This window comes from Labrus bergylta, chromosome 15, assembly GCF_963930695.1.
Source record: "Labrus bergylta chromosome 15, fLabBer1.1, whole genome shotgun sequence".
NCBI lineage: Eukaryota > Metazoa > Chordata > Actinopteri > Labriformes > Labridae > Labrus > Labrus bergylta.
This window is the reverse complement of record NC_089209.1, coordinates 26,817,550-26,837,319: the sequence shown is the minus strand read 5'-3', so window position 1 is coordinate 26,837,319 and position 19,770 is coordinate 26,817,550. Positions and strand designations below refer to the sequence as shown.

At 42.4% G+C, this 19,770-nt stretch overlaps 1 protein-coding gene across 1 annotated transcript in view; it reads left to right on the top strand.

Moving 5' to 3' along the window:
• The window catches only part of cnih3 (cornichon family AMPA receptor auxiliary protein 3), an 82,251-nt gene that overhangs the window by 14,805 nt on the left and 47,676 nt on the right, over window positions 1–19,770 (top strand). The window contains 2 exon segments of the mRNA XM_065963718.1: window positions 10,217–10,285; window positions 19,060–19,107. Coding sequence (XP_065819790.1) covers window positions 10,217–10,285; window positions 19,060–19,107 — 117 coding nt within the window.

Sequence of the window (19,770 nt, the reverse complement as noted above, 5' to 3'; positions counted from 1 at the left end):
GACTTTGGGCCCCTCCAGTGTGAATCTGGCATGGATTGTACATTGAGATTACCGGGACAATTTCCCAGTGGCCTGAGGGTCTATTTAACCTGTCGAGAAACGTCAATGTGACCAGCAGAATGATGAATAGACCTCTCTGAATGCATGCATCACCATATGCGAGTGTGACTCTCTGAAACTCACTCTGCTCAGTGAGTTGCCGTAGTTCCCTGGCCGCTGTCTGCAAAAAAATGACATCATAGAATTCCCCGGGAGACACATATCAACCTTCTACGTGCTGCTTCTTTACTGACATTGACATTCTCGCCAGGTAAATTGGATGGTCACAATGAAAGGAAAGCTTTTCCCCAGTTCAATTCTGACTTTTGAAATGAGTGATTAATGTGAGGGCCTGCACGGTTGTGCGGTAGTTAGAGCTTTTGCCTTACAGCAAGAACGTTCCTTGTTCTAATCCCCGTTGGACAGGAGTTTCTCTGTGTGGAGTTTGCATGCGTGGGTTCTCTCCTGGTACTCCGGCTTCCACCCACAGTCCAATGACATGCTCGTTAGGTTAATTGGTGACTCTGAAATTGTCTGTAGGTGTGATTGTGAGTGGCTGGCTGTCTGTCTCTTTATGTCAGCCCTGTGATTGACTGGTGAACAGTCCAGGATGTACTCCACCTCTCGCCTAAGGATCAGGTCCAGCCTTTACGACCCCAAACAGGAATAGCCTGATAAATAATGGATGGATGGTTCATGTGAACAGGGTAGCCTGGGATGGAGTCAAACTCGCAGCCTGAATCATTATCCCAGACCGCCCGTAGTGTGTAGCATGATTATTTTCGCTCTAACTTTAAGGTTGAGAAAGCTGCTTGAATCAATGTCTCCATGAAACTCCTGCTACTGATATTTAAAAAAGGCAAATATTGACCTGCAGGAATTTCACAGCAGCTTTATGTCTCGGGCCAATGAGAGAGCCTGAAAATGCACATGTGTTGTTGTGTTTTTTTCTGACAAGCTTTAGTGCCTTTGAGAGAGCCCTGCCAGCTGAATCATGCAAAGAGTGCTGATGTTAAAATTTTTCTGGAAGGAAGGGATTTGTTTCATTTGATCTTGTCACAGTGAAGAAGAAGGTTAACTGTGCCAGCGGTGTTTATTAGCATCAGAGTGGCTGCCTTCTCCAGCTGTCTCCCCCTGCCAAGGTGTTCAGCGTAGATACAGGCCAACACTGACAGGAGCATGTTAGCGGGGGAAATGAAAGCCAACTCTGATGAGCACATGGACAAACACTGACCTCTGGGAAGTCTGCCTGAGTGGGGAGGAGGTATCTGTTTATCCATTGCAGAAATATTCATGTTTGCTCTAATTCTGAGAATAAAAACACCAGTTTGTGAAGCCGTCTTCGCTGAGATCTTTGCATAAGGATTTGTCAGTCAGGCATGCAAACCTTGCCAGACATTTGGTTTAGCTTTTTGCTTTCCTAAATATATTAATACTAAGAATGAATCCCTAAAAATAAGACTAATGAAGGCTTGCTCAAACCAGATTTTTTTCCCAGTCTTGGTAAGCTTGGTGCTGCATTACCCTATGTGAGATAAGACGCCATTTTAATGCTCCTCATGGGGGAGTTGTTAGCATGCATTTGTTTTGAAGTTTTGCAGAAAAACAGGCAGTCCAGCACCATTCACGTCAGCTTCATTAACTGCATATTAGACCGTGTGTTTGCAACCTGCGTCATGACATCTTAAATTGGGTATCAGAGGTTAGCTAGAAATGGTTGTGCAGAAAATTAACCCTTATTGAGTGGGTTTAAAACCCACTGAATAATTGAGACCAGGCCTTGAATAATTAAAGTGGGCTTTGTAGTGTTTCAAATCGAAGTGGAAGATTCCCTGATTGCTGTTGTTGTTGTTTTTAACCTTGTATTTTGTTCCAAATGAATGCCTTGAAGGCCACATGGAGAGCGAGGCATGTGCATGGTTAGTTACAGTCTCTGTAACACATTTACATCCATACAGCATAACACGACAGAGGCAGCATCCATCTTTGTATTCCCTTCTTTTTCCACGCTAACACACAAGACAAGGTGTTAGTCCACAAGCAGCCACGGTCTGCACTGAAACACACTGCTTGTGCCCAGCTGTGTGCCTCGAGAGACAAAGAGGGTGCCAGTTTGTTTTTCCGCCACTGCCAGCCAACCTTGACTTCAAAGCAGTCTGTCAAAGTCGACTAACACAGTGAAATGGAACTGCATTCCAAACACAAACCACGGCCAGCAAATATTAAAAGCAGGAATCAATCTCGGCCCATATCACATATTAGTTAGTCCTATGTTCTGCACTTCAGGGGTTAAATATCCCTCTGATCAGGACTGACCAAAACGGTCTCAGGTCAAGGTCGATACATTTCTGTTTACGGATGGATCGCCCCCAAAATGAATGAGGGTAATTTATCATCCCAGCCGATGCTACAACATGGTTCATATATGAGTTTCGAAAATGCAATTTCTGAAGCCTCATCCTTTTTGATTTTAGGAAGGATAAGAGCTGTTTACAAAAGGATCGTAGTTGACCTGATTGACAGAGGCTTGAAACCTGTTAAATGTATTGATGGTTAATGATAGATTGGTTAATGTTTTGGGTTATTGGTTTCAGTGAGGGTGGGATGATTTGGACCCACATTTGACCCCTAAGTATGGCCCTATCAAATCTGAGGCATGAAGGCATCTGACCTCTTTTGAGGGAACAACAACCTCTTTTATTTACTGTCGGATAATATCAAAAGGGTTTTAATAAAGAGCCCTGGATCAGGAAGTCCTGCAGCAACAACTCTTAAATAGCAGTAACTTTTTAGGTGAGTGTTTTGATAAGCCAAGGTGAGCCGAGGGACACAGGATGTTCTTCTTGATACTCTATGAGATCAAACTGAGATGTTGGATTTGAGTCTCCTCATGCTGAAACAAAAACATTGTTAAGGTTGTATGTATTTAAGTTGGCAACAGTTCACTTGTCCTGTACTTTGTTGGGTGACCAGTTTGTCAACAGACCAAATATGGGAGCTTAGATATCAAACTAACGTCTAAATAACCCTGAAAATAAACACTTCTATTGAAAGCATTAGCTTTTAAATATCAGCAGCAATGCTTCACTACGTGTTGATTAGGCTGCACACACTCTGCAGGTCATACAGTATATATAGTGTAAAAGCGCTTTGAGTACTAAAGTCGTAACTTACTTTACCATTCAAGTGTTTGTGTCGTCGTGTCGCAGTGTTGGCATGTCGGCTTGTCCCCACCCCCCCCCAACGCTGTAAACCTAGGGGAAACACTGGAGGAAGAAGAGCCACATCTGTTGGCCGCTGCTTCTGAACATTCACAAGATTTTTAATGCAGTTGAGCGGAGCCACATTCTGCTGACCAGTATGATTGTGATTTCTGCACTTTTTGGTGAACTACAGATGTTTTATCTGCTGTAATCCTATCTATTGGGTAATCCTATTCTGGTTTCAGGAGGGATGTATCCATAGAGCGACATTCTCGGTATGAGCCAGGCCTTTCTTGTGAGACGCATGAAGTGTGTCACTTCAAGTTGTTCTCCTTCATAGGCGATTCAAAACAAAAACTGCTGCAAATGACGCAAAAACAAACTTTCTTGGAATCGCTCTCCATTGGCTTCCCCCCAGGGACACCAAGATTTCCAAGATTTTGTTGCAACTGCGTCTCCGTTCTTTTAAGTTACCATCATCTTCTGTCAAAAAAATGCATCCTGGAAGTTTGTGGGGCATAACATGGGCAGAGAGGACAATGACACGTTGGCTAGCCCTTGACCCTACGTGTGTGCTGATTGATCGACATCTGACTCAGGCAATGGTGACAGCCTCCTCTTGCTTTCTACTCAGCCACTGGTTTCCCCAATCCCATAAAAACCAGAGGCCTTATTCAGAGAGTACTAAGAGTAGCTCCTAGCGAGAAAATTCTAACTGGTTCTTAGAATCAGGACATTTTCTAAGAATTTAACCCCTAAAGTTAAGACTAGTCCCTAGGAGTGAGGAGGACCTTTAACATGAAGAGTTTCTCAAGCTGAGGAGGAAATGGAGAAATGTTTATCAAACACTACATGAAGAATATTATTTTTGACTCATAGTTGGGCAGAACAGACAAAACATTTTTTTTATGCAGACATTTCAATCCATCTCTGATTTTTTTTCAGTACAAAGTGAAACATGCATGTTGAGTTTCTCATGTGGTTACCTCCACAGGTGTGTCCAATCACTGATTCAGACTCTTTACCTGCTGATGTAACGATCAGCATGTGAAGAAGCTGCTGCACAAGTGAGCATGTGATTTCAAACATGTTGTAGGCTGTACGTCTCACAAATCATCTCACAGAGATGATCATTTCATTGTGTTCATATTTACACAATGTATAACTACATTCTATGATTTACTTTTTTTTCTCAATTTTTTTTGGATCGACCAATCACAGTTTATAAAAAAAAACGTGTCATACCTAGCAACGGGGTAACACACCTCCTCACTAAGATAAAAGTTTCTGTCTCTTCCTCGCTCAGAGTCGCTCTAACAATGTTCCTAAATCTCTCCTAGGCTAAATATCCTCACTAGGATTTTTTAAGTTAAGTTAGGAGTTCTCTGAGAGGATTCTCAGAATGTTTGTGAATACGGGCCCAGGTGTCAGAAAGGCGACTCTCCTGCACTTTGGGAAAGTAGAGCCAATCAAATGCATGTTGTACAGTCGGGCACAAAGCAGGACACCAGCCTGGTCACTCGAATTTTGTCCTGCACTGTCTACAACGAAGCCGAGTTGGCCGTGTGACATAAGGGCACGTATCTTAGGAATCTTATCAGGGACTTTAGGGGCTATTTGGAGTGTGTATAAACTTTCACCCTGTAAGTACAAATACATTCACCTCTCATTGGCCTGTTATATCTGTACAAAATTATGATTTCAAGCTGAAGTTACAACCTGTGCAAACTCAATTTATCCAATTTGATCAATGTTGTCATATCTCCACATTTCAGCAAGTACTTTGAGTACATCCAGAAATCCAGTCTTTAATGTTCTTCCAATGTGGGGATGTATAGGAGAGGTATTTCTGTGAAGGCAGCGTGTGTGTGTGTGTGTGTGTGTGTGTGTGTGTGTGTGTGTGTGTGTGTGTGTGTGTGTGTGTGTGTGTGTGTGTGTGTGTGTGTGTGTGTGTGTTTCAGCCGCCCATGAGGAATAGCCTGGGGGAGGTTAACACAGTAACAGAGCGAGGCAATGAGCCAGGATCACTGTTGGGATCCACTGGGAAATAACATGTAAAGCGCTGCCTGTCAGTGCGGGGGCGAGCCCAGGGAAATAATCAGGGATTGGTGTGAACTCACTGCCGTTTCTCTGATCTTAATTCCCCATTCTGGGATAACACACATGTAAAGAATTGCGTCACTGATTCCTCTGTTTTTCCATCTTAGGAGATTTCCCTAAAAAACTAAAAGCAACCCTTTTTTTCCCACACACACACACACACACACACACACACACACACACACACACACACACACACACACACACACACACACACACACACACACACACACACACACACACACACACACACACACACACACACACACACACACACACACACACACACACACACACGCTGCCTTCACATCATGCAGCTCTCATATCACATAGTGTAGACACACAGTGTGTAGCTCAGATGTAGATCATTTGACTAACACACTCACATCACGTCCTGCACTGACTCCCTCATTTTGTCACACACTTGCCTCCGGAGGCCTCGACTCGTCAAGCTATGACATCTGTCTTTGTGGGGCGATTGCCTCCAAAGCAATCCATGCAACACCACAGGAATGGTTGCGCATATTTGCCTCGATTCATCATTTCTTGGCATGATGACATAGAGCCGTCCCACTGTACCATCACCAGTCAGTCAGTGAGCGGCTGCATGAAAGTTGTGTGGCTGATTGGATCCACCTGGAGGAGATTGTGTGAATGATGACTAAGACGAATAGCCAGTTTGGAAATGAAGGAGTTAGGTACATAAGGTGTCCTTGTTAGAGCAGCACATAGAAAGCTCTAGCTACATATTAAAGGATGTCTGAAAGGATGAAGCAGGTTGACTGGATTGTTTAGCAGATGTGTCACAGTTTTTTTTCCCAACCCTCCATGCCACTCTCTCATCCCGAGCTCTCTTCATTACTCGCTCTGGTCCAACTCTCCAAACACTCACACAGACTCACACACTTTGAGGCATGTTCACGCTCTGTGTGTGTGAGGGCTTCGGGCTGTCTCATTGTCAAATCATCAAGTGCATTAGGGCTCTGGTGTGGACAGTTCAATGCCAAATTGTGCCCCTGCTGTGAGAGTGTAAAATCTGCAGACTTTCCTGAGGGACTTGCCCTTACACTTGTGAAGGGTAAATGGACAGCATTTTTATGCCCTTTACATACATCCATACACACATTCAAACCTAAGTCTAGTGTTGACTTTGACTTGAAATGGGATCTATGTGCAGCATTGATTCCAAAATGCATGGCATAGAGGAAGTTTGAAGGAGGAGCTAATAGTGTAGCCTCATGTGCATTTGGTAACGAGTGAAAATATTTGTTGTTATGATGACTGTTATGTTTTATCAAGATCATGAAACACAGTGAAAGGCTCTGACAAAGCATCAGACAGCTGATGCAGCTCTGAAGGCTGAATGTTTGTTTTCAGTAAATGTCTGTTTCCTCTCCCCTCCTTCTTTGCCTTTGCTTCATGCATATCAAGCGGTATTTCTGTGTTAAAAAGAGGTGCGTACAGGTGCATGTTTCTACCTCAGAGACGCAGGAAACAAACTGCACCGTAGACCATCTAAAACATGGTCTTAAGTTTGTACAGTATGTTCCTGCTATTTAAAGCGTTTTAGAAACATCACTCAGCTTCTTGGCGTTTCTTTGATTGTTTCTGATAATGTGGGGATGCTCATGTGAAATACTGTACAACAACAGTCGACCATCGACAAGTCTCACAGTGTCCTGATAATGAATCATGGACATGATCTTGTTTATTTATTTTCTAGTCTTCTGACTCCTCAAAGCTCTTTTACACCTCAGGTCACACCTACATATTCACACACTGATGGTAGAGACTGCTGTGTAAAGAGTCCATGAGGATTAAATAATCCACACCCACACACACACACACACACACACACACACACACACACACACACACACACACACACACACACACACACACACACACACACACACACATATACACACACACACACACACACACACACACACACGAAGCAGCAGAAGCAACTTTGGGGTTGAGCTTCACATGTGTCCTTGGGTATGTCTTATAAAGAATGAGAGCTGATACCCTGATTGTTTTGATTCTCTGTGTGTGTGTTTTGTGGAACAATGAGAGGAGAGAAGTTAAATGAGCCTGCTGGCGTTCAGTCTAATTAAGAATAAAGAGTGAAATCCAGATTTTAAATATCAACAGAGCAGCCTGCAGGCACACCTGACTGATGAAGAGAATGAGAGCTGAGGCCGTGATTGGTTTGATTTATGTCTCTCCGTTAACACACCTGTGTAGAATCAAGTGACTTTATCGTCCCTCTTTGTGCCCCGCGCCACCCTTCACGCCTAGATAGTGTACCACATAACTAGCAAAAGTAACTTTACAAATTGTCCCCTGAAAACAAGTTTGTTTTTCAAACTGGAGGGGGCATGAGGTGCATGATTATTTCCTGTTGGTACAGTATTGAAGGGTAGGTCTGTGTGTCACCAGGTTCCCCTTAGACCTTTCCACCAGACTTCCTCATACCCATGTTCTGACTTTCACATTTATCAACCCAGATCTGTTGTTCCTCTACAACTTTACTTGTTGCAATGTTTTCCCTTCAGTTGTTGCTTGTGAGTTTCAGAACCAGCCCGCCTGTCTGTTTACCTCCACTTGATACAAATGCTTTGCCCTGCATGATCTATGTTGACAAGATGACTCTGGACGACTGATGCTGCAGGAAAGTGATAACATGTTAGAACCAAAGTGTTTGGGCTGCATTCTGTAAGAAAACATCACTGAAAGAGTCTACATGTTTTAAAAAATGTCACAACCCGACATAAAAAGAGAGACTACCTTTACCCTACATTTGTTCTTATTGTCGACAACGTTAGCGCCTCTAATGGTTCCTCCTGCTTTTACTGTCTTGTGGCTTCCACCCCAAGGATCTAAAAGCAGGTCACGTGTTTTTGTGAAGCAGGGTCAGGATTTCTCTAAAATAACTGAGCATAGTAGGGATCGCATACCTTCGCTACTAGCAGCTGCTCTGCTGATAATGATCAAATATGTTTATTAAAGCGCGCTAAACTACCAGGAAATTGGTGAGCTTTAGTCCTGAGCTCCTGCAGCCACATGTCTGATGTGTCCTCGGGCAAGACACTTAGCCCCAAGTTACTCCTGGTGCTAAGTCAGCGACGTGTGGATGTGTGAATAGTTTAGTAACTTCTGATGGACTCTTTACTCAGCAGTCTCTACCATCAGTGTGTGAATGTGTAGGTGTGACCTGCAGAGTAAAAGAGCTTTGAGGAGTCAGAAGACTAGGAAAGAAATATACAAGCTCAAGTCCATTCACCATTTACCTTCTTAAAGCTCCTCTGGGGGTTTGGGTGGTTATAAAACAGATTCAATCATGTCATTTAGTTTTTACTTCAAACATCTGTAACCACTGCCACATCTGGGTCAGTCAAAGTGATGAATAGCACACTGCTCAGAACTTTTTGGATTTCACATTGAGTGATCCGTCTGAGTAGACAGCAGGGTGACTCTGTTCTGTCAGAAAACACTACTGACACATGCAGGACAAGATCAACCACGAGAAACAAATCTGACTAGTCTTCTCGTCGGTACAATATCCAGGTTCAACAACAGGATTCATTTACATTGTTTTCATGTGTTTCACGGCTGTTCCCTTAGACAACTACTTCCGGTTGGGCTCTGTAGTTTTTAGTAGAACCCAATCGATTAATCGTTTTTTGAAGATGTTACGAGATTTATTCACCAGTCAAACAGCATTTCATTTGAGTTTCATTGTATTAAACCAGCAGTTGTCTTTCACCAGCAGAGGGCGCTATATGGACTACAACAAGCATCATCACTCTCCAGAGCGGTGACACTCGTACATGCACAGTTATTTTTTAGTTGAGTGACCATCTTGTCTTCCTTTGCACTTCTTTGATAGGTGCATTTGATTGATCAACGTAATAAATATGAATATCTCTAAAGATCAAACATAGATCTAAGAAAGATATTTTCTTAGATTTTTTTCTCTCCCTAATATCGGTATCGACCCCAAAGATCCCATATCGGTCAGGCCCTATTTTTTGGGGGAAAAAAAACCTTCACTGTAGTAAATAATACATTTAATGAGAACTATTCTCCACTGCTCTTAAATCACATTTGTGGGCAAGACTTTCTATGATGGTATCGATGCGTTTGATTAAATGTACCAAAATAAAGTGTGCCAAATTTTGCACAGTTTGAAAGTAATGAGGTTGTATAGTGTTTGATATGTAAAAGTAGGGCCCAACTGATATGGGATTCTTGGGGCCGATACCGATATGGATATTGGGGAGAAAAAAATCTGATACCGATATATCAGCCGATATCTTTCTTTAATCTATGTTTGATATGTAGAGATAGATAGATATACACACACATTTGTTACGTTGATCCCTCAAATAAAGTTATCAAACACTTGTGGAAAAGAAACACAGTATATATACTTCTTGACACACTAGAGAGTGATACTGCTTGTTGTAATCCTTATAGCGCCCTCTGCTGGTGAAAGAGAACTGCTTATGTTATAAAATTAAACTCAAATTAAATGCTGTTTTACTGGTGAATAAATCGAGTAATATCGGTGCATATCTGTGATAAAACTGGCCGATACCGATAGTCACTGGGTGTGCTACTATCGGCTGATATTATCGGCTGGCGGATTACTCAGTCAGGCTCTTTGTAAAAGAGGGGTAACGTTAAAATGAGGTCCTAGGATTCAGACTCTTTAGATAAAAGGTGTTAATCACAATGACATGTGAATATGAAGAATCCTAATTATGTAACGTGACCTGTGTCCAGCAGCCAGACGCACAACTATTGTAAAATTGGTGTGCTTTCAGAGAGAGAATATTCAGTCTCTCTTTTCCTCTCTCTCACAGATAACAGCGTTTGATGAGCTCCAGGCAGACTTCAAGGTGCCGATCGATCAGGGTAATCCACTCCATGCGGTAGGTTTTCCTCTCCCCACTATTCATTCATTACAAATATTTTATTTTTGTTGTCCTTTAAGTTATTATGTCATCGTTTAGGGGCAGAATGCAATCGTCTGCTGATATTGAGAAAAGTGATTTTCACATAACCTAATAGATGGTAAATGGTAAAAAGCTCTACAGTAGGAGATTCTTCATCTCATCTTTCACCCTGTGTGTGTGTGTGTGTGTGTGTGTGTGTGTGTGTGTGTGTGTGTGTGTGTGTGTGTGTGTGTGTGTGTGTGTGTGTGTGTGTGTGTGTGTGTCTCTCCTCTCTCCTTCTCCTTTAATTTCAAATCAAGTAGCTGCCAACCCACTAGTTTTGGGGGCGGCTGTGGCTCAGTTGGTAGAGTCGTCGCCTCTCCAGCTGAGCAACATGTCCATTGTGTCTTTGGGCAAGACACTTAACTCTGAATTGCTCCCACTGCTTCAGTGGCAGTGTATGAATGGATTAGTTACTCTGATGGATGATAGCAATCACTACCATCAGTGTGTGAAAGGGTGTGAATGTGTGGGTGTAAAAGTGCTTTGAGTCGTCAGAAGACCAGAAAAGCTTTCACAAGCCTTTAGGCTAAACATAAAGTATGAATAAATCATATATTTAAAGAGTAAATCCTTGACTCCAAATAGAAATACAAATCAAGCAGAAACCGGAGATAAACATGGCATCTCAAGTTGGTTTGAGCCCTGTGTAATCTTCCATTTACCCATTAACCCATCATTGGATTGGCCCCGTTTGCAAATACTTCAAACCCCCTCAGTCTGCTTTAACCAAACTACCTAACATCTGAAATCAGTGCAGCCAGCTAACACCGTGTTGATGATTCTACATGTGGTCAAGTATATTCTGCGCCGGGCCCGGGTCCCTTATGTGGACCACCCTGAAATTCAAAAGTGTTTTTTGGGGGCGCTGGTGGTGTAGTGGACCAGTGGTTAGAGCACGCGGGCCATATATGGAGGCTGTAGTCCTCCAAGCGGGCGGCCCAGGTTCAAATCCGATCTGTGTCTCTTTTCCTGCATGTCATTACCCACTTTCTCTATCCACTGTCCTGCCTCTCCATTTAAGGCACCAAAAGCCCAAAAGTAGATCTTAAAAAAGTGGTTTTTGTTTGTTTGTGGAATTCTTTGTAGTCCGAGCTGTATTGACCGATGACGTAGCAGCAGGCGTTGGTGTGAACAGGAAAAGTAGTATTAATTCAGACTGATGCATGTTTAAACAGGTTCACAGGTTGTTAATACACTGGATCATACACATATCCTCCTCACTTCCTGGTTAACTAACTGGACCTGCAAATAGGTGTGCTTAATTCTTAACACGTATGTTGCATGTAAATGTGTAAACATATTGATAATGTGTTTATTATGAAAGAGAGAGAGACCCTTTAAGGCATGGCCAGTTTAGCGTCTACATTACACACTTTATCTCGCTCTTACCTTCTTCTTCTGCCTTGGTATCTTCCATGCACAGCCATCAGAAGAAGTTGTAGAGAAACACTTGCTTTAGTGCCAGCCGCCATGGGGAGTCTTACCCCCAATGAGGTTGTTTTAGGATGGATTCCAGCCCTCTAAATCCCTTCCCCTTGGGTCTTTTTGGCTTTTACTAACACAGGCGGCTCTTAATAATGCATGGTAGTACAGTACCGCATGAGGAGTGAGTTTGGAGGTGACTTTGACTTAAGAGCTCTGAAACTCTCTGACCATGAAGAATTGACTTCTACACATGATGAGAGGAAGGAAAAGAGGAACACAACTGGAGAAGAAGACTGAAAATACAAACTTGGTAAAAGAGCAAGGTTGAATATGAAGATGGAGAAATGGACGGATGAGTGAGGATTTCTTAAGAAGCAAATGGAAGAATTCTTCAGCTTTTGTTGTTTTTTTTTGGGGGGGGGGCATTAAGTATTAAGTTAAATGGTCTTCAAGACTTCCAGACTCCTCCTCCAGATTACCTCCTTACTGAGGTACTCTGCTCTTCCTCTGCTCTTGTGTGAAATGACACTATATAGTCAACAACTTATATAGATATAATGAGGAGGGAGGAGGGAATGAGTGTGTGATTTTGGTCTTATTAGCTTTAGCTAACAACCATTGGCTATTCAGTGTTTCCCCTACCATTATATTAGGGGGGCGTTTTGACTTCCTTCATCTGACTTTTTCTTTGGATGTATATTTGTTTCTGAAGAATAATTGACCTTTTTTTTTTTTTTTTTAAGAAACTCAGTCGACCACACCATGATGCCTTCTCTCTCTGAGTGAGGATGGACATAATGTTTCCTCTGTCTTGTCTGACAAAAAAAAAACATGGTGTCAACATGAGGATCAAACTTCTCCATAATGCTCTATTTTATTTTCTTAGGTCGAGATAAAGATTTAATGGCATTAGATTTGTTTAAGTGTATTGTATTGGGGGAAAAGTATGAAAAACTAAATTTTAATAGTTTCTCAGAATATAAAAGCAGCCATTCTTCTCCTCTCAGCCACAGGACATACCTTCTCATGTGTCTCTCAGTTACTGCTGCACTGTCTTCTACCCGGTGTTTCTTCCTTCCTCTCTTTCTTGAACGCCGGCAGTCTAATTAGCAGTTTGTGTCAGCTCGTTCCCTCGAGGGAGGACCCTCACATTGTGGACCTGTCACAAACACAAACACAGACACAATCTCACTGTCTTCTCTGTCACTCTTTCTCTCTCTCATATACACATTAATACAAAATCATTCTTGTTGGTACTGTTACGGCTGTATGTTTCCCTGTGCCCTGTGTTCCTTCTCCCCTTCTGTTGTCTCCAGCCCAGGTGAAGCTACTAATTGCACAACGAGGTACACCTGGCCTCAGTGCTTAAAAGGCCAGTGCTGGCTGCAGAGAGGAGAGGCATTTTGAGTTGGGACTGTGCTGGTCAGTCAGGGATCGTCTGGTGTCTTTTGTTTCTCTTTTGAGCTTTTTTTATCATTTAGTGTGTCATATTGTAATAGATCCCTTTGTTTTGACTTATGCTAAGGTGGTTAGTGTCTTTTAATGGGTCAATGTATAGTTTGCTGTTAGCCCCATAGGGCTGTCTTATGGTGGGGCGTAACAGTACAGTCATGGGAGTTGTTGGTGTGATGAGAAGTGTTGGCAAGTCCAACCATGGGAGCAGAGTGTTTGAAGATACTGTGTGTGGCTGAGTATAGTCTGAGTGGAAGTCCTTCTTTTGTGAATTTTCTGAAGCCCATGAGTATAGTATTGAAGTACTCAACATCGGTGTTGTTTCTCAAGGCCGGTTTCGAGATCATTTTTTGAAGGTCTCGATCTCGGCATTGAAATCATTTTTACTCTGACTTGTTTTGGTACTGGGCCGACTCAGGATTGTAAATCTAGACCAGTCAAGACCAAGACCGATTTCAAGTACTCTGAAAACCATCTCTTAACCGAGGTGTTGGTCTGAGACACCATCTATCACCAACCTACAATGCCATTTTAAATTCTTTGTCAAAACAACTGGAGCCCCAGTCTCTTCCCCCCCCCCCCCCCCCCCTTGGAACACAAGACCCTACCCACCCACTGAAGACCTGGAGTGGAAACTCTCGACGGTAACTAGGTCAAAGACTCAGCTAACGACTCCCATGTGACTTTCCTTGATCATTAGCATGCTGATGATCCACAGAAGCTTATACTTCTATCTCGGTCCAACACTTAGTTTAGAAGGAGAGGTGAAACATCTTCAAGATCTTCAACCAGGTCTAGGTGCTTTTGGATCAAGCTTTGATTTTAAATGTCTGTTATGGTTTCTCATATGCAGACACACACACACACACACCAAGGTTCGGAGATGTGAATAATTTCCATGCGCACATTGCTTTAATAAGAAAGGATAAAGCTGCCAGGAGCGATGATAATATCTGGGTCTGAAATCAGAGTGATAACTGAAGCAGGATATGGAGGGAAGTTTTTTTTTTTCTTACTCGCATGTTTTATGAATATACATCTTAGCGCTCTTTTTCCTTAGCAGAAGCGATTGATGTTCGTCAGTATCGCACCAAGGGCCAAATGATGACAGCTAATGTAGCCTCTTCACATGCTTTAAATGTTCACCTTCACTCCTCTCCTGCTGTATCACTCCATCTCCCTCGCTGCTGCACGCCTGTCTACAACACTTTAGTTCAAGCTTTATGGGAGTCAAGGGGGGAATTTATTTCACAGCTATTAAACACACACAGTGAAACATTAGCATGTCCACACCGGCTTTTTGGGGGTTCAGTGTCCAGTCATGGCTTACTCAGTGCACTTCCTGTAAATAAGAACTTCTTAATTGGTCTGCATGTTCAATCCAACCTCCAACCCCCCCCCCCGACATCTCTTTTCCAACCATCCCCACCCTCTTCTTCAACTCCTGTTTATACTTGCACGGCGCTCTTGCCTGTCAAGCCAATTCTTGCTGAGTAACATTTCAAAGAGGCATCAGCCTAATTGCTTGCTAATGAGAAGACAGTTGCGGCAGTGTGTGCACATGTACAACCAATAAACACACACACGCACACAAATCTGCTTTAAGTGGAATATATTTGGGCATCCTCATTCGAACCCCGAAAAAAAAAAAGATGAACGCTGAGGGGGAGATGGTGTTGTGCGGGGGGGGGGGGGGGGGGTGTCCAGCTCTTGATGAGGTGTACGGTCTGAACCAGAAATAGACATTAGCAACGCAGCTAAATGGCAATCAGACACGGCTGCTCATGGTACGTGTGTGTCCAAGTGTATATATGTGGATGTGTGTATGTACACGAGGTCGTTTGGAGGACAGAGGGAGGGTTTCAATTCTGCATTTTCAAGAACATGAAAGACTTCCTGTGCAGGAATCTTTAATCTAGCACTGTGAATACAGATTCCTGTCCCAACCACATTTTTTTTTTCCCGCTCATCCTCCTCCCAATCACGGATTGCCTTTTTTTTTTGCCTGTCGTGCAGCTTCTGAACATTTCACTTTCAAGTCCATCTTTCTTAAGCTGAAATGTCTTTTGCTTGTACTTTGAAACATGTGAAATAATGAAAAAGTTTAAAGGAACCACATTATTCTTTTTTTCAACGTCTTCCTCCGTGTGCCTTTTTCGGTCTGGAAATGAGGTAGAGTCCCAGGAGGTGTTTTAGGGAGATAAGAGCTGAAGTTGTGCTACTTAAGTTGGCATGTCCCAACACACACACACACACACACACACACACAGCACTAAATAACTGAATGAAAGCTACAGAATGACACATTGGTCCCAAACATTTTGGTACAACCCTGCACATGTTTTTCTTCTTTGTTACGGTCGTGTTACCTCAGACTTGTTTGTAGCCTCCTGCCCAGGAACTCCTTCGTTCATTATTCAGATCACAGGCATCAATTAATCATCAACAAGAGAAACCTCTGTAGCAGTCTGCACTTCTTAAAAAATAGTAATCAAATATGCATGTTTACATCTTCAGCCATGCATATTTGAGGTAATGATCTTAAGTACATGCTTCAGGAGTTTGGAGAACACATCTTTCCTTCAAAAACATTAAACAGACAATGTAATATCACTGCCATGAAAGGTATGGCACTATAGGTCTTGGAAATGTTTGAATTTGCTTTGTTCATGATTTTTTTTGGCCACTTGGGGGCGCCAGAACAAGCTGTAAACACGTTACTTACATACTTTTCACATAACCCCTCCTGCACACACTTTTATTTGCTTATGTGCCATAAGTTAAAGTGCAGATTTGAGGGTTAATTTCATGTTCAAATACATTTCTAGTGCAGTGCCCTTTCAGAACGTGCCTGTTTGTAATGAGTTTGGTGAGAGCGTGGCTGGTCAGGAATGGCTCCGGGCAACATGTAGTTCTGTGGTCAGCCGAACAACTTCACATACAATATTTTCCATCCTCAGTCCTTGAACAATAGACCTAAAATGACATACAGTTGTTTTCTGTTCTAGCAATACAGTAGAGGCTATGCATCATGCTAATGAAGTTGGAGTTCCATTCAATGTGGATGAGGTTCAGACTTTACATACGTTAATAGAGCGATATGAGGCGATGTTGTTCCCAGGAGCAAGCAGGCATACTTTTGTTAACGACTGTTGGCTAATGTGTAATAGTAAAACGGAAAGGCGGACTTAGTCCTAAAGTTAGCCTCCATTTAGCAAAACTCAGCGACCTAAATAACATGGCCTTGGGGCGAGTCTCCTTCTGCGCGTGCTCTGTGTGTTGTTTCTGCTCGTCTCCTGTTTCCGGTAGGTTTTGATTCCATCGTGTTGAGCTACAAACTATTTAAAATGTTTTAGCAACAATATGAGCTCATCTAAACTTCACTATCAGAACTGCACTTCCTAGAGTCCACAGCAATAAACCCGCCAAGTCTGACGAATGGTTGTCTGGAAACTTGACTTACAAACATACACATACACACACACACACACACAGATTCCTGGATTCATATATAGATGTTGCACACTTGAAACATGGACACGTAAGCGCACTATAGCTGATGTAAAAAAATCTGAGAGCTGCTAAAGTCTGCCAAAAAAGCTGCAGTGACTCATCCATAAAGAAGAAAATAATCTTAAACTCCACAAACAACAACACACACAAACAGTCAATCAAGACTGTGTGGCTCCTCAGATTTCCTGTTTAGACACGATCAGTGCTTCCAAATAGAGTTTCACTGTGACTCCAGCACAGAAACAGGACAGAGAGAATAAATCATCCCTAATGATCGATCCCCCGTCGACAGCTGAACAACGACAGCTTTTAAATACGCTGTGTACACAAACACAAGAAACATCAAACACAAAGTGAAAAGTCAATAATGTGGAGGCCAAGATTGATGCCACACAGAGACTGATTTTGTATTTCCACATACTCACCAATTTCCTTATCAACTGTGGCACCGTTAAGCTGCCACCCAAGTCAATGCCCCACAGCGAGCGCCATGGTCCATCTCCTGAGCGCGCCAGCAGCACCTCACCGCTCCGTTTCAAATACACTGCTAGTATATTTTCGACAGAGCTCGCTTCAAGCTGGACAGAATAGAACAACCCGGACAGGAAGTCAGACAAGTAAACACACAGAGCGTCCGGTCAATTTCAAAATAAAACACAATATACAGACTCGTAAGAAAAAAAAAAAAAAGATGATGATAATTAATGACAATAATGATTACGATGATGTTGACAGTTACGATTACGGTCAACTGAAATATTCAAACCCACTCACTCTCTTTGTCCGCCTCCTGCCACACAACAGGTAAAATAAGGTGAAACCACGTCATGGCTCCTTCAGTCAAGGTTAACCCGCTCTGCTCAACAAATATCAATTTAATGGGAAACTGTCTGCCTATAGTGAATGATCAAATCTGGGCTCTCACCCACATAGACACACATACACATACACACACACACACACACACACACACACACACACACACACACACACACACACACACACACACACACACAGTCATTGAGCATTGGTTGAGTTTTGTTGGAACGTTTTGACACAGTAACAGTAACAAACCAACAACACTGAGATGTAGGCAGCAGTACAATGTGGTGTTGAACGTGTACAGAAGCTGACCGAGGTTTTATGGAAAAGGGAATTAAAATAAGCAGTTGACTGTGTGGAGTGTTTGTATCTGTGTCTTGTTTTTGGACTGTGTTGTGTCAAAAAGATGAATAAACAAAGTGCTTAGAAGCAGCAAAATAGGTTTCACCCACTGGAGCATATTGTTTTGATCCAGTTGTTCCTGTCTGTGTGTGCACACTAAATATTAGTTCAGCTTTGGACATGCTGGCTCTGACGCTCGCTACAAGCCTCAGTGTTTTCTCGTAATTTCTAACGTTCCCATGGAGCCTCTGGTGTTGACGTTTGCAGCCAGCGTATGACAAGCAGAGATAAAGTCAAATTGACTTTGCACAGGCACACAGCATGAAGCTCGGATCAATATATGATTTATGAGCAGCCAGAGTTATGCATCGCTCCCCGTGGAGCAGCCAGGCCTGCCAGTCACGTCCAGATTGCGTCTCTATAGGAATAACTAAATATTTCATGACAATGTAAAAAGCTTGAGTGTAATGATGGCGGTTAAAGTCAGCATTGTGGTAAGTGCTGATTTAGGCCTTTTACAGCTTGAACACAAATATCAATATTATGTAACATACAAGTACTTAATGTATGTGACATAATGATATTGTGAAGCTTAAGTTTTGATCATTGGAATATCAAATACTGATTTTATTTTTCTATTTTCATTTTTTTTTTATCCCTTTCCTAAATACAAATCTGTTTGTATTTATTAAATGTAACATTAAAATTACATCAATTACATCTGAATAAATACTCGGAATATAATTTATACTGCTGTGATAAAAACATCATGTAAATTATACTTTGATACATTAGCTCAACGGTAAACATATCCTCTTCTTCAGGTCGGTTTCACCCGGTCGTCTCGACTACGGTTAACTCTGAGTTATTTTTCATTGGGGGGAGGGAGTAGCAGAGCAAATCACTCCCATGATTCCCCGCCAGTCTTGACATCATCTTGTCTTAGTTTTGATTTACCTCTGAACAATTGAGCGCCATTCTGACACTCAAGCATGAAAACTGTGCACCATTTTCTCAAAACAATATAATTCATTTTTATCTTTTCTGTAGAAAACAATAGTAGAACAAACTTACAGCTTTCTCATGTTTTCCATCAGATGTCGGGATAACAACAAAGTAATGACCTCACCATTTCTCTGTCTGTCTCCCTGCAGAGGGAGAGACTGCGGAATATCGAGAGGATCTGCAACCTGCTGAGGAAGGTAAGCAGGAGGAGTCATCATCGATTTAATACAATGAGCTAATTAATAAAATAATATGACAAAACACATGCTGAAATGTTCAAGGAAACTCTGATAAAACCTTAGATTTCTGATGCATCTTCAAGTTTTGCTCATTTCACTTACAAAGGCCACACCGAGAAAGATATTTACTTTGAATAGTTTACTGTATTATGCATGCTAGAGACGAAGGTAAGGAGGGATGAAGGTAAGGGTTGAGGGATGAAGGGATGAAGGTAAGGGTTGAGGGATGAAGGTAAGGGTTGAGGGATGAAGGTAAGGGTTGAGGGATGAAGGGATGAAGGTAAGGGTTGATGGATGAAGGTAAGGGTTGAGGGATGAAGGTAAGGGTTGAGGGATGAAGGTAAGGGTTGATGGATGAAGGTAAGGGTTGAGGGATGAAGGGATGTAGGTAAGGGTTGAGGGATGAAGGTAAGGGTTGAGGGATGAAGGTAAGGGTAGAGGGATGAAGGGATGAAGGTAAGGGTTGAGGGATGAAGGTAAGGGTTGAGGGATGAAGGTAAGGGTTGAGGGATGAAGGTAAGGGTAGAGGGATGAAGGTAAGGGTAGAGGGATGAAGGTAAGTGTTGAGGGATGAAGAGAAGTTGCTCTCTGTATGGAGCCCCAGTGGTCCCTGTATTCAGT